The sequence below is a fragment of the Rana temporaria genome, chromosome 1, assembly GCF_905171775.1.
Source record: "Rana temporaria chromosome 1, aRanTem1.1, whole genome shotgun sequence".
Lineage (NCBI taxonomy): Eukaryota > Metazoa > Chordata > Amphibia > Anura > Ranidae > Rana > Rana temporaria.
In genome coordinates this window covers 394,833,516-394,849,318 of record NC_053489.1, presented here as the reverse complement: position 1 = coordinate 394,849,318, position 15,803 = coordinate 394,833,516, and the positions used below count along the sequence as shown (strand labels likewise).

Genomic DNA, 15,803 nt, shown 5'->3' with positions numbered 1-15,803 from the left:
CGCAGTATATAGAATCTATCTAGATACATGAACTCCACACAGAATAGAGAATCCTTACCACACTACAGACGACAACACACTGCGATACTCTTCTCCAGTATGGCGTTATTGCGAGCGCTACACTTCCCGCTTCTTTTGGTCTTTGTTGATAGGTAGATCTCTCAGATCACGTGAGTATACACTGTAGAGCGAGTTCTCACTGCTTTGTCCTCACACAGACACCGTAATGCGGAAGTGTCGCTGTGTCTCTGTCTTTCCATTCAGATGTGTAGTGCGGCTTAGCTAGGGGTGGGGGACAGTGACAGGAGAGCCATGAAGATCGGTTCGTCGGTGTTTGCTTGCTGCTGCCTGCTTGTCCAAGTGGTGGGCCTGGCTCTGTTCCTGCGGGGGTTCTTCCCAGTCCCTGTCCGCTCTCAGTCCAGGAGAAGCAGCGCCTCTGATGTACCTGCAGAACCATCGGCCGCAGGTGAGAGGACACACACACACACACCTACATACCTACCTCCCTCCCTCCCAGCACGCCTCTGGGTTTGTAGGGCTACATAAAATCATGGTGCTGTATAATGAAGGAGAGAGAAGCAAAGGCTGCTAAGCATTAACCTAGATCTACCCACAAAGATGTAAGATCATGTCATACCTGGGGCAGACAGAATCTGTCATGACAAACGATCATCATTTTCAAAGATTAAAGTGTTAGTCAATCGTTTCAGAAAAAAAGTAAGGGCGAAGGAACACTATATACCCCCTCCTCTGTCCATGGTACCTCCATGGTAGGGTGCCCCTGTGTCCCCCGAATGCCCGGGACTGTGACATGTCTGTCCTGGGTCCCGGACACCTTCATTCCGGGACAATACAGTGTACTGGAATGAAATAGAGGACACAGCCACTAACTACGAACTACATTTCCAGAACTGGTTGCTAGGGCCAGCGCTGCCTGGCATCTTGCAACCAGTGACAATTTACTCTCAGACAGGGAGCAAGGTCTGTGCCTAGTGCAGCACTGTTGCCCCCACCCACCTCGGCACCTCCTTCCCCGACACCCAGCCGCAAGCAGCAGGGAATGGTGTGATCTTCACTCTCCAGATAGTGACGCCACTCCTTTCCTTCTACGCACGTGGCTCATGCAGAGGGAGTGACAGCAGCACTGCATCTGGTGGCAGGCTATGGGTGGCAAGTGGCACTGCATCTGGTGGCAAGTGGCACATTCACCTGACAAAGAACCCGCCGCCTAATTCCCCATCAACCCCGAGACTACAAACCCCCCCTCATCTTTTTTTGGGGAAGGTGAGGGGGGTGTCCCTGAATGGCAGTTTGGAAATGTGGTCACCCTACTCCATGGATGATTAGCTGTCAGAAGGGATGGGCGAACGGTTCGGCCCGAGCATAAGGTTGGGCCTAACTTTGGTTCTTCGGATGTTCGGCAAACAATATGCAGTGTTGGCAAATTCGAGAGCCGGAGCAATTTCGTTAAAGTCTATATGACACAAACCTGAAAAAAAACTAAAGTGCTAATTTTAAAGGCTGATATGCAAGTTGTTGCCATAAAAAGTGTTTGGGGACCTGGGTCCTGCCCCAGGGGACATGTATCAATGTAAAAACAGACATTTTTTTTCAGGAGCAGTGATTTTAATAATGCTTAAAGTGAAACCAAAAAAATGAAATATTCCTTTTACCACTTAAGACCCGGACCAAAATGCAGCTAAAGGACCTTGCCCCTTTTTGCGATTCGGCACTGCGTCGCTTTAACTGACAATTGCGCGCTCGTGCGACGTGGCTCACAAACAAAATTGACGTTTTTTCCCCCCCACAAATACAGTAGAGCTTTCTTTTGGTGGTATTTGATCGCCTGTGCGGTTTTTATTTTTTGGGCTATAAACAAAAAAATGAGTGTAAATTTTGAAAAAAAAAACACAATATTTTTTACTATAATAAATATCCCATCAAAAAAAAAATATATCTCAGTTTAGGTCGATACGTATTCTTCTACATATTTTTGGTAAAAAAAAAAAAAATCGCAATAACCGTATAGTGACTGGTTTGGGCAAAAGTTATATTGCCTACAAAATAGGGGACATCATTTTTTTACTAGGAATGGCGGTGATCTGCAATTTTTTTTTCGGGACTGCGACATTATAGCGGACACATCGGACATTTTTGACACATTTTTGGGACCATTCACATTTATACAGTGAACAGTGCTATAAATATGCATTGATTACTGTATAAATGTGACTGGCAGGGAAGAGGTTAACCACTAGGGGGCGGGGTTAAATGTGTAGCCTTGGAGTGTTCTAACTAGAGGTCGACCGATATGGGTTTTTCTCTGGCCGATGCCGATATTTGGAAATCGGGGCGGCCGATGGCCGATATGTGTTGCCGATATTTTAGGCCGATTTTTTTTTTTTTTTTTTTTTTCTCATCTCAAAAAACCTGAGGTGGGGAGGAGATTATTGTTTAGGGTGGAGAGGTGGGGTGCAGCCTGTCAGTGCCACATCAGTGCCCACCAGTGCAGCCCATCGGTGCCACCTCATTAGTGCCCACCAGTGCAGCCTATCAGTGCCCACCAGTGCCACCTCATCAATGCACCAGTGCGTCACCTCAGTGCCAACCAGTGCGTCACCTCAGTGCCAACCAGTGCGTCACCTCAGTGCCAACCAGTGCGTCACCTCAGTGCCAACCAGTGCGTCACCTCAGTGCCAACCAGTCCATCACCTCAGTGCCAACCAGTCATCACCTCATCAGTGCCAACCAGTGCCCACCAGTACAGCTCAATGTCATTCACTCATCAATGCCCACCAGCCTAGCACAAGACTTTATTCGTCCCTGGCCCTGACGTGCCGCTGCCCCGCCTCTGCCTACAATCCCCAGAATGCAGAGCGGGCCGGTAGCAGCCAATCGGTGGCCGCCGCTGCCGACATCATCCACTGTAAAAAAAAAAGTCCCCTGACTGCTTGCACGCCCTGCCTCTGCCTACAAACCCCAGAATGCAGCGCGGGCCGGCATTTACCGGCCCGCGCTGCATTCTGGGGCTTGTAGGCAGAGGCAGGGCGCGCAGCAGTCAGGGGACGTTTTTTTTCCAGACTGGAGGATGTCGGCAGCGGCGGCCGCCGATTGGCGGTTACAGGCCCGCTGCCGACTTCCTAAAACTAAAAAAAAAATACAGATGGCAGCGAGCGGGCCCCTCCTCCTCTGGGTGTAAACAGAGGGGAGGGCCGCCGCGCTGAGTGTACCAAGATGGCCGCGGCTCCAGCATCAGGAAAGGCCGCGGTTTCGGCCTAGCTCCGGAGCCGAGGCACTGCCAACGGCCATGTTAAATATCGGCCTAATTTGGATGAAAATCGGCCGATGCCGATTTCTCCAAAACCGCCAAATATCGACCGATATATCGGTCGACCTCTAGTTCTAACTGTAGGGGGAGAGGGGTGACTGGGGGAGGCGACCGATCTGTGTCCCTATGTACAAGGGACACAGCATCGGTCTCCCCTCCCTGACAGGACGTGGAGCTCTGTGTTTACACACAGAGCTCCACGTCCCTGCTCAGTTACTGGGCAATCGCGTCCTACGGCGTCCTGTCAGAAAAATAGGGTATTCCGCCCGCCGTGTATTGATACATGTCCCCTGGGGCAGGACTCCCAAAACTCTTTTTATGACAATAACTTGCATATTAACCTTTAAAACTGGCACTTTTGTTTTTTCTTGTTCGTGTCCCATACACTTTAATGGTGTTCGAACAATTTTTTTTGCCTGTTCACATGTTCTTGTGTGAACCGACCTGGGGGGGAGGTGTTTTGGCTCATCCTTTAATGTGTAACATATTCTGTATAATTAATCATAATCCAATTGTTTTCACTTTGTCATTTTCTCCTATTTATTCCAAGTACAGGGATCCAAAATATGTGCAAGCTTGGATACATATGTCAGTGCCGTATAGTTAATCAGCAAGTGCTTATTTTAGATTTCTAGACACTTGGCATAGTTCATCAGTAGGCTTGGGGTGACTTTAATGTACAGGGGACAATTGGGAACTTTATCTTTAACCACTTCAATACCGGGCATTTTCACACCCTTCCTTCCCAGGCCAATTTTCAGCTTTCAGCACTGTCACACTTTGAATGACAATTGTGTGACATGGCTCCCAAACAAAATTGACGTCCTTTTTTTCCCACAAATAGAGCTTTCTTTGGTGGTATTTGATCATCTCTGTGGTTTTTATTTTTTGCGCTATAAACAAAAATAGAGCGACAATTTTGAAAAAACATTTTTTTTGCTATAATAAATATCCCATTTTTTTTTCTTTTTATATTTTTTTTTCTCAGTTTAGCCCAATATGTATTCTACATATTTTTTGGTAAAAAAAAAAAACGCAATAAGTGTGTAGTTATTGGTTTGCGCAAAAGTTGTAGCGCCTACAAAATAGGGGATAGATTTATGACATTTTTTTTTTACTAGTAATGGTGGTTATCTGTGATTTTTGTCAGGACTTCGATATTGCGGCAGACACATCGGACACTTTTGGAACCATTTACATTTATACAGCGAACAGTGCTATAAATATGCATTAATTACTGTATAATGTGACAGGCAGGGAGACTTCATAACAAATAATACTTCTAGGCTCAAAATTTACTGTGTTTATCGGCATAGAACATGTACTTCCCCCCCTGAAAATAGAGGGCAAATCATGTGTGTGTTACACGCCGGTATTTTACCTAGGCTGCCTTACACAGAGCTGTGATTTTCTTGTTTACTTGCCGCTCGTAGTCACACATAGTCCCACCTCCTGGACTGGCTCCTAGGATAGACTTCATGTGTCCCGGCATTGGACCAGTGTTCTGTCTATCATAGGGGTCGGGCCAGGACGTGGGACTGTGTGTGACTGCAAGCGCAAAGTAAACGGGAGCTCCCTCTGTGTAATCCGCCATTGGTCAGGCTGCATTAATGGGCAATGATGAGGCTTATTTTGCTTCAAAGTTCTTTATTTAAAATGTATGTTTGTTTCCTGAAACTTCCCTCTTAAAATTAAGGTGCGTGTTATACGGTATTTGTACTTGTGAACTGGCTAAAAGCCAAGCTAAACAAAATTGTAAAAAGACATTGCATTAAAAACCATTAAAGGGGTTATAAAGGTTCGTCTTTTATTTTCGAAATAGTTTTTTTTTTAAGCTAGTGCATTGTTGGTTCACTTACCTTTTTCCTTTGATTTCCCTTGTAAATGTTTTTTTTCTGTGTTTGAATTTCTCACTTACTTCCTGTTTCTTCTCAGTAAGCTTTCCACCATCATCCGAGCGGTGGAAAGTAATTTAGAATAGCTTACTAAACACCTTACTGAGGAGGAACAGGAAGTGAGAAATTCAAACAAAGAAAACAAACATTTACAAGGGAAATCAAAGGAAAAGGTAAGTGAACCAACAATGCACTAGCTTAAAAAAAAACGATTTAGAAAAAAAAAAAAAAACCTTTACAACCCCTTTAAGCTGAAATAATGGTCCTGTTTTTATATTTTTTCGAACTCTGGCATTTGCAGGGCTGTTTAACACGTAATAGCCCTTTAAATACAGCGTGTATGTACATGTGACTTGATTCTGCATGTGCGCATAGGGTAGACTTTTTTTTTTATTATTTTATTTGTTTTACACTTTTTTTTATTTACTACTAAAAAGGGGCTTTTTAAAAGTGTTTTTCTTTCCTTATTTTATTTGTATTTCCTTGTAGTTTCTTATAAAAATTCAGGAATGTTAAAATCGAACACATGGAATTTATGATGGGGGGGGGGGGGGCTGAACTAGTATTATTGTTATTATTATTATTTTTATTTATTTTTTAACATACACTCCACCAAGCTACTTGTAATGTAGAAGAAACTTGAAAGCTATTTCTTGGCATTACATGCAACATACTGTAATTTAATAAAATTTTCTTGGTTTTTTTATATCCCTTTTTTTTATTATTATTTTTAGTTTTGCTGTCGGATAATATACTTTATTTTTGTAATCTTTACAGGCTTGTCATCCAACTGGACTCGGCCTCCACATCCTCTTTTCAAGAGGGTAGTCATTTTTCTCATAGATGGCTTGAGACAGGACTTTATATTTGGAACAAAAGGCAAAGAGCACATGTCTTATATTACACAGCTTATTCAGAAAGGAACAACACACAGCTTTATAGCAACAGCAACTGCACCAACGGTTACCATGCCACGGATTAAGGTTTGGGACTTCATTATAAATTATATGGTTTGAAGTTCAATCCCACCTTTTAGATTTTGTACCTCTGTAACTGAATCTTTTTTCCACATTCTTATAAGCTCCTTTAAGCTATTACCGTATTTATCGGGTTATTGCGCGCTCCGGCGTATAGTGCACACCCCTATTTTTGACCCTAAAATCCTGTAAAAAAATGTTTTTATTACATTTGACTACTTACAGTTTTGGTGTCTTGCCCGGCGGCCTCGTCCGGTCCGGCATCCGTCTGTGGCCTCAGTGGTGTCCTCCCGGCTTCTCCCGCGCTGTCTTCATGTCGAATCCCCGCTTCCCACGCTCAGTTTGAATCCTCCGCCGACGTATACCGAGCGCAGTACACTCGGGTATATTCGGCCAGGCTCGGCTTCTCACGCATAAACGTCACAGAACGTGACTACGAGCTAGGGGTGTAACGGATCAAAAAACTCACGGTTCGGATCGTTCCTCGGATCAGGAGTCACAGATCGGATCATTTTTCGGATCGGCAAATAAAAAAAAAAAATTCTTCTCCACTGTAATATACACATCTCCCCCCCCCCCCCACTGTAATATACACATCTCCCCCCCCCCCCCACTGTAATATACACATCTCTCCCCCACTGTTCACCCCCCCTCCTCTCAGTACAAGAGACCCCCCCCCCTCCTCTCAGTACAAGAGACCCCCCCCCCCCTCCTCTCAGTACAAGAGACCCCCCCCCTCCTCTCAGTACAAGAGACCCCCCCCTCCTCTCAGTACAAGAGACCCCCCCCTCCTCTCAGTACAAGAGACCCCCCCTCCTCTCAGTACAAGAGACCCCCCCTCCTCTCAGTACAAGAGACCCCCCCCTCCTCTCAGTACAAGAGACCCCCCCCCCCTCCTCTCAGTACAAGAGACCCCCCCCCTCCTCTCAGTACAAGAGACCCCCCCCCCTCCTCTCAGTACAAGAGACCCCCCCCCCCCTCCTCTCAGTACAAGAGACCCCCCCCCCTCCTCTCAGTACAAGAGACCCCCCCCCCTCCTCTCAGTACAAGAGACCCCCCCCCTCCTCTCAGTACAAGAGACCCCCCCCCCTCCTCTCAGTACAAGAGCCCCCCCCCTCCTCTCAGTACAAGAGACCCCCCCCTCCTCTCAGTACAAGAGACCCCCCCCCTCCTCTCAGTACAAGAGACCCCCCCCCCTCCTCTCAGTACAAGAGACCCCCCCCCCTCCTCTAGGGGCAAGAGTACCCCCCCCCCTCCTCTAGGGGCAAGAGTACCCCCCCCCTCCTCTAGGGGCAAGAGTACCCCCCCCTCCTCCTCTAGGGGCAAGAGACCCCCTCGGGCAGTACAGACACTCCCAGCGTTTGCTTCTTCCCCCCGAGTGCGGGCTCCTCCTCTGTGGGTGTAAACAGAGGAGGGCCGCCGCCGGGTGTTCCAAGATGGCCGCGGCTCCGGAGCTAGGCCAAAGCCGCGGCCTTTCCTAATGTTGTTCCTGCGTTATGGCCGCGGCTCCGGAGGTAGGCCGAAGCCGCGGCCAAAACCTTAGGTAAGACCGCGGCTTCGGCCTAGCTCCGGAGCCGCGGACATAGCATTAGGAAAGGTTGCGGCTTCGGCCTAGCTCGGGAGCCGCGGACATAACATTAGGAAAGGTCGCGGCTTCGGCCTAGCTCCAGAGCCGCGGCAATCCGCGGATCACAGTGTGTTTTTTTTTTTCCGATTCGAAGGGGGTGACCCATCGGATCACGGATCAACTGTGATCCGTTGCACCCCTACTACGAGCGAAGCCGAGCCTGGCCGAATGTACCCGAGTGTTTTGTATGACTCTGTTGAGAGGTTCCTATACCTGGTGGTGCCATTTGTAATATTCATGGTCAGTCCTTTTGGGAGGAGATTTCTTCAGGTTTATCCCCCTCCCTAATATGGTAATTTATCACTTTATTCTTTCATGTGTTGTTCCAGAAGATGATTTGTGAAATCGAGAATTACTTACCAGGAATTACTTATTCTTTATCTGATTGTCAGCCTCAGCTTTGTTCCTGTGTGCGGTGTGAAGGGGGTGTCCCTTCTCTCCAATTGGCTCTCTCTGAGCTCTGCAGAGTGTAATTTTAGCTGTTTTCGGACAGCTGAAACAAACTGTATGAAATCTGCACTTAGAACGGCTGTAGTGAAAACTGCAGATAAACAAGTACAATGTATGTAGGAGGATTTGTTTAATCTCTGTGTATCACCTGCGGAAAGTCACTTTTCTGGGTATATGTAGGAGTTTACAAACACTTGAAATAGGATCATAAGGGCCTGTCTTTAGGAAGGAATTTTAAGCTACTTTTAAAAGGTTTTATTTGAATTTTGTCTTATGTCTTATTGGTCAAAGCCATGTTATAGCAAATCTAACCAATTCTATGATCGCAGGCCTTGATGACTGGCACCATACCTGGGTTTATTGACATCGTCATGAACCTGAACTCACAAGAACTGCAGGAAGACAATTTGATATGGCAAGCTAAGCAAGCAGGGAAAAGAATAATATTTTATGGTGATGATACTTGGATAAAACTTTTCCCAAAACATTTTGTGGAGTATGATGGAACAACATCCTTCTTTGTGTCAGATTTTACTGAGGTATGTTGGTTGTTCTAGTAAATCTATTTAAACGTAAGCTAAGTTTCTAAGGTGGAACAAATTTTAAGTCCATATTTTTTTTTTTTTTTTTTTAATGTAGTGGTTTTTATCACAGTCTGTTACATAATTGGGTAGGAAAAAGACAGAATTCCATGCAGTTCTGAATATGGTGGTTTTCTATGTTTGTTTTCGTTTTTTTCTCATCGGTTGATGAGAAAAAAACTAAAACAAACATAGAAAACCACCATATTCAGAAGTCTATACCCACAGTTGTTCGAGAGGAAGGCAAAAAACAAAAACAAAGCATGATTCAATTTTGCTCCAGTGGGAAAAAATGTTTTTTTGAAATCGGATATTCCCTGAATCAACAATCCCTGGTATTCTTACCCTGCGCCAGGGCAATTCTTTGTGAGTCTGGCCCTTACAGTATAGGTATCAGAGATACGCTACGCCGCCGTATCTTACCTGGCGGAATTTCGAATCCAGGAAGATTTTGCGCCGTAAGTTACGGCGGCGTAGTGTATTTCTCGGCGCGTATTTCAAATTGGGCGGGTAGGGGGCGTGATTCATTTAAATGAAGCGCGTCCCCGCGCCGATTGAAATGCGCATGCTCCGTTTCGAAATTTCCAGCCGTGCTTTGCGCGAAATGACGTCGCACCGACGTCATTTTTTGAACGTAGACGTGAGTTACGTCCTTTCCTATTCACGGATGACTTGCGCAAAAAAAAAAAAAAAAATTGATGCGGGAACGACGGCCATACTTTAAAATGGCAAGTCTATCTATACGCCACGAAATAGCAGCTTTAACTATACGCCGGGAAAAGCCGACTAGCAACGACGTAAGAGAATGCGGCAGCCGCGCGTACCTTTGTGGATCGACGGAAAAAGCTAATTAGCATACCCGACGCGGAAAACAACGCGAACTCCACCCAGCGGGCGCCGAAGTATTGCACCTACGATCCGAAGGCGTACGAAGCCGTACGCCTGTCGGATCGAAGCCAGAAGCCGTCGTATCTTGGTTTGAGGACTCAAACTAAAGATACGACGCGGTGTATCAGTAGATACGCCGGCGTACTCTCACTGTGAATCTGGCCCTAAATGTCCAGTTATAACCACTTTCTGACCAGGCCTTTTCTGGAACTTTTTGTTTAAAAGTTTAAATTTCGTATTTTTTGATCGAAAATTACTAAGAACCCACAAACATGAAATTTTTTTTATAGTGGAAACCTAGAGAATAAAATGGCGATCGTTGCAATATTTTTTGTCCCACTGTTTGTGCAGCGGTCTTTCAAACACAATTTTGTGGGGAAAAATACACTTTAACCACTTGTCCACTGGAGGACGTCCGGGCTCTCCCGTGCCATCGGGGGCCCAGAGAGCGAATCGGTCGGCGCTGCCTGGAAAGCATAGAGATGACTGGTGACCAGTCATCTCTTTGACTGTCGGAGGCCCGGGCGCGATGTTATGACGTCACGCCCGGTACCTGGAAGTAAACAAAGCCGCAATCGCGGCTGTCGGCATGTGGTCTGTGATTTATTTTTATGTTTTTACCGATTTCATGCTTGTAAGCCTGGAGGAGAGATGTGGGGTCTTATTAACCCCACATGTCTCCATAAAGAGGACCTGTAACACTGATTCCTATTACAAGGGATGTTTACATTCCTTGTAATAGGAATAAAAGTGATCAAAAAAAATAAAATGTAAAATAAAGTGTAAAAATAAAATTAAGTAAAATAAAATTTAAAAATAAAACGCCCCTGTCCCCGTTGTCTCGCGCGCAGAAGCGAACACGCATTCAAGTCCCGCCCACATATGTAAACGCCATTCAAACCCCACATGTGAGGTATCGTCGCGTGCGTTAGAGCGTGTGCAACAATTCTAGCACTAGACCTCCTCTGTAACTCGAAAATAGTAACCTGTAAAAAATGTTAAAGCGTCACCTATGGAGATTTTTAAGTACCGAAGTTTGGCGCCATTCCATGAGTGTGCGCAATTTTAAAGCGTGACATGTTGGGTATCTATTTACTCGGCGTAACATCATCGTTCACATTATACAAAAAAATTGGGCTAACTTTACTATTTTGTTATTTTTTAAATCATGAAACCGTATTTTTTCCCCAAAAAAGGCAGTTGAAAAATGATTGCGCAAATACCGTGTGAGAAAAAAAGTTGCAATGACCGCCATTTTATTCCCTAGGTTGTCTGCTAAAAAAAAATATATATAATGTTTGGGGTTCTGATTAATTTTCTAGCAAAAAAATTGTGATATTTACATGAAGTGCCAAAATAGGCCCGGTGGACAAGTGGTTAATTTAAAAAAAACACAATAGTTGCCATTTTTTTTGGTATAATGTGAAAGATGATGTTACGCCGAGTAAATGGATACTTAACAAATCATGTTTTAAAAGTGCGCACACTTGTGGAATGGCAACAAACTGCGGTACTTAAAAATCTCCATAGGCGCCGCTTCAATTATTATTATTTTTTTTTTCTACAGGTTACCTTTTTAGAGTTACAGAGGAGGTTTTAGTGCTAAAATTATTGCAGCTCCCTGTGTCCATTCAGACACTGAGACACAGCCTGGCCCCACCCCCAGCCCCCTTTTCTCGTCATTGACTCTCAGCCAATGAGGAGCCGAGTCTCTCCTGCAACATTGCTGGATCTAGATCATGTGTCTTCAGACTACAGCCCTCCGGTTGTTCAGGAACTACAATTCCCACCATGCCTAGTCATGTCTGTGAATGTCAGTGTGTTACAATGCCTCATGGGATGTGTAGTTCTACAACAGCTGGAGGGCCGTAGTTTGAGGATCCCTGATCTAGATGGACCTCAGGTAAGTATTAGGGGGGCTGCTGCATTCAGAAGTTATTTTTTTTTTTATCTTATTGCATAGAATGCATTAAAGGGTCACTAAAGGAATTTTTTTTTTTAGCTAAATAGCTTCCTTTACGTTGCTGCAGTCCTGGTTTCATGTCCTCATTGTTCGTTTTTGCTTTCATGTTGCTGTAAATCCTCTCTGTTCTGGACACTTCCTGGTTGCCTGTTTCCTGATAACCACAGTACTGGGAGATTTCTCACGGTGGTCACTAATCAAGGAGCTGTGTGTAAAACGAAACTGGATTGGTGCTGAGGAGTTTTAGACAAAGTATCACTGCTCTCTATTGGCTGACTGCCCTCTAGTGGCTCTCTGTACATCAGAGAACCAGCAAACAACAGCAAAAACGAAACTACACTGCAGGCACATTATATGATTGTTTTTTTATCTATTTTTAATCATTTTTAAAAGGAATCAGTTAACTATTATGTCTCTGTGCCCTGTAAACAGTCATTTCAGCTAAAAAAATTTTTTCCTTTAGTGACCCTTTAAGATAAACCTTCTGCCCTTACAACTACTTTAAAGTTCAAGGCGTTAAGCCAACCATACAGGGATTGAAATTTGGCCAGTTCAGCAGGAACTGGCCAAATTTGATCCATCTATGGGCAGACTGGTTGTACTAAAGTTATTTTATGGATCGACTTCATTACAACCAGCCTTTCAGGGTTTTTGTTTTGTTTTTCTGTTCGATCACTGTCAGTGGCTATATTTGCCGGGAGTGATCTTCATATTCTGACGGCTGGAAAACCTTCCACTGTGCTATTATATTCTGACAGTGTTTATGGAAAATCAAGCTATTTTGTTTCATTCACCCTGCAGAATGTATGGCCTGCCTTAAGGGGGTAATAAAGTGTTTGGAGCTGCATCACAATGCAGAAAACAGCATTTTCAAAAAATAGTGAACCGCTTACTTATTTTTTCAGAACAGGAATTTGTAATGTTTTTTTCAGAAAAAAAAAAGTTTTATTTATATACCTAGTTGTTCTGTTTTTCTCTAGGTTGACAAGAATGTAACCAGACACTTAGATGACGTTTTAAAGAGAAATGATTGGGATATGTTGATTCTTCACTATCTTGGACTAGATCACATTGGACATCTGACTGGACCACACAGTCATTTAATTGGACCAAAACTTTATGAAATGGACATGGTCTTAAAAAAAATCCACTCTGCTCTCTTGTTAAAGGTGAGACCCTGATCAAAGTTGCTTTAAAGAATAATTTCACCTTTTAAAAAATAAATGCACCTTTTTTTGCAGGTAAAAAAATGTGCATTTATTCTTTTCTTTACTTGGCGCCTGTAAAGCATTGCATCCGTGATCGGCAGATCGCAAGTGCCATACAAGACTTCTGTAGACTTGTTAGCGTATCATTCCTCATACAGACAGGCAGATACACACTGACTGGAAGAGACTTTGAACTACATAGAACGCTCAACAGCGCCAATGTAGTTCTGTGAGAACTACAAGCCAACAGGTAATCGGTACTTGTAGTTCCCCATTCACAGAACTCTGTGAATGAATGATGCGAGTGACAGCGAGCGGGGAAAGAACATCCCCCAATTGCTGTTACTAGAGACAGTGGAGTGGGCAACCGGCTGCAGGAGTGGGAACATGTTACATGTTCCCAAAGATGAACTAATCCTTTAGAAGGAAAGTATTATCAGTGGGCACACATGTTGGCTTAATATTGTAGTAATATAGTGTTTTAAAATAAAATATTTATGTGAATAAATAAATATATACGTACATGTTTACTGTTTTTGTGTATTAAATATAACATAATCTAGATTAGCCACTAGCTGGAGCCCTGTAGTTTACTGCAGTCTTTCAGCCTCCCTGCTTAATACCTGTAATATGTCAGTCACATAGGGGAGTACCTTGTTTTTAGCAAGTCCAGAAAACCTTTAGGCCCCTTTCACACTTATACGACTTGTTTCACGATTTTGTACTGAAAAATCGTATGACAAGTCATTCTCCATGATTTACAATGAATACCATTCATACTGGCACGACTTTAAGTAGTGCCGACTTCAAAGTAGTCCCTGCACTACTTTGGTCCAACTTCCATGCGAGTTTATGTCCATAGACCTCAATGTTAACCACTTGACCACCAGGCCTATTCTGGCACTTCTCTCCTTCATGTGAAAATCACAATTTTTTTGCTAGAAAATTAATCAGAACCCCCAAACATTATATATTTTTTTTAGCAGACATCCTAGGGAATAAAATGGCAGTCATTGCAATACTTTTTGTCACACCGTATTTGCGCAGCGGTCTTACAAGCGCACTTTTTTGGATAAAAATCACTTTTTTGAATTAAAAAATAAGACAACAATAAATTTTGCCCAATTTTTTTATATATTGTGAAAGATAATGTTACGCCGAGTAAAATGATACCCAACATGTCACGCTTAAAAATTGCGCCCGCTCGTGGCATGGTGTCAAACTTTTACCCTTAAAAATCTCGATAGGCGACGTTTAAAAAAATTCTACAGGTTGCATTTTTTGAGTTGCAGAGTAGGTCTAGGGCTAGAATTATTGCTCTCGCTCTAACGATCGCGGCGATACCTCACTTGTGTGGTTTGAATACCGTTTTCATATGCGGGCGCTACTCGCGTATGCGTTCGCTTCTGCGCGCGAGCTCGTCGGGATGGGCCGCTTTAAAACATTTTTTTTTTGTTTTCTTATTTATTTTTATTTAGTTTTATAATTTTTTACACTGAAATAAAAAAAAAAAAATTGATCACTTTTATTCCTATTACAAGGAATGTAAACATCCCTTGTAATAGAAAAAAGCATGACAGGTCCTCTTAAATATGAGATCTGGGGTCAAAAAGACCTCAGATCTCATTTAGACTTAAATGCAAAAAAAAAAAAAAGTCATTTTTTCAAATGACAAAAAAAAAATGTTTCTTTAAAGCGGTGGTTCCCCCTAAAACACATTTCTAACAATAGATTCGTAAGACCCGTTACACTGCGGGTAGGCTGGCTTTTTTTTTTTTTTTCGTACATACCGAGATCTCGGCGTCTCGTCCCTTGGCGGTGGGCGTTCCTATTTGATTGACGTTCCTCGGACGGGCGCATACGTGACGTCACGACTTTCCGACAGAAGCCGAACGTCATTGCGCATGCGCCGTATAGAGTCGGCTCTATACGGCACCTGCGCAGCGACGTTCGGCTTCTTTCGGAAAGTCGTGACGTCACTTATGCGCCCGTCCGAGGAACGTCAATCAACTAGGAACGCCCACTGACAAGGGACGAGACGCCGAGATCTCGGTATGTACAAAAAAAAAAAAAAGCCAGCCTACCCGCAGTGTAACGGGTCTTACGAATCTATTGTTAGAAATGTGTTTTAGGGGGAACCACCCCTTTAAGAGGCTGGGCGGGACTGACGTTTTGACGTCACTTCCGCCCAGCAGAGCTATGAGGACGGGTGAAGGAGATTTCTCCTTCAGTCCCGTCCCCGCTCAGCTGCCGGACACATCCGATCCCCTCCGCCACTACCGACGGCTCCGGTAAGCGGCGGGGGGAGCGGCGGGAGGGGGGGGCCCCTCTCCCGCCACCGATAACGGCGATCTCGCGGCGAATCCGCCGCGGAGACCGCCGTTATCGTGTACACCACCGCCCCCTGAAAAGATGAATATCTCGATTGTGGCAGCAGCTGCTGCCGTTACCGAGATATTCAACTTTAAAAACAGGACGTCTTTTTGACATGGGGCGGTGGTCAAGTGGTTAAACCCTCAAGTAGCATGCAAATCGTACCTGAATAATATAGACACGATTTCAGTACAACTTTGTAAGCACAAGCAGCTTTTTAACCCTTGTCCCATCCAATCCTTTCAGCATAGAAGCCCCTCTCAAGCACATTTTTCCCACCACACATTCACTTCCTGGTTATTCCCTGCCCGTGAGTGCCGCCTTATTAGTGCTAATCAGTGAAGGAGAAAACTTACTTATTTACTATTTTATAATAGAAACAAAAGCAAAACTTACAGAATTTTTTTGAAAAAAAAATAATATATATTTTTATTTGTTTAGCAACAAATAAAAACCGCAGAGGTGATCAAATACCACCAAAAGAAATCTGTATTTGTGGGAACAAAATGATAA

General features: G+C 44.1%; 1 protein-coding gene across 1 annotated transcript in view; it reads left to right on the top strand.

The window, feature by feature from the left end:
- The first annotated feature begins 209 nt into the window (after positions 1-209).
- PIGG (phosphatidylinositol glycan anchor biosynthesis class G) overlaps positions 210-15,803 on the top strand; it is a 51,134-nt gene continuing 35,540 nt past the window's right edge. The window contains exons 1-4 of the mRNA XM_040322695.1: positions 210-466; positions 6,001-6,206; positions 8,607-8,816; positions 12,690-12,878. Coding sequence (XP_040178629.1) covers positions 313-466; positions 6,001-6,206; positions 8,607-8,816; positions 12,690-12,878 — 759 coding nt within the window. The 5' untranslated portion in view covers positions 210-312. The remainder of the gene's footprint in view (positions 467-6,000; positions 6,207-8,606; positions 8,817-12,689; positions 12,879-15,803) is intronic.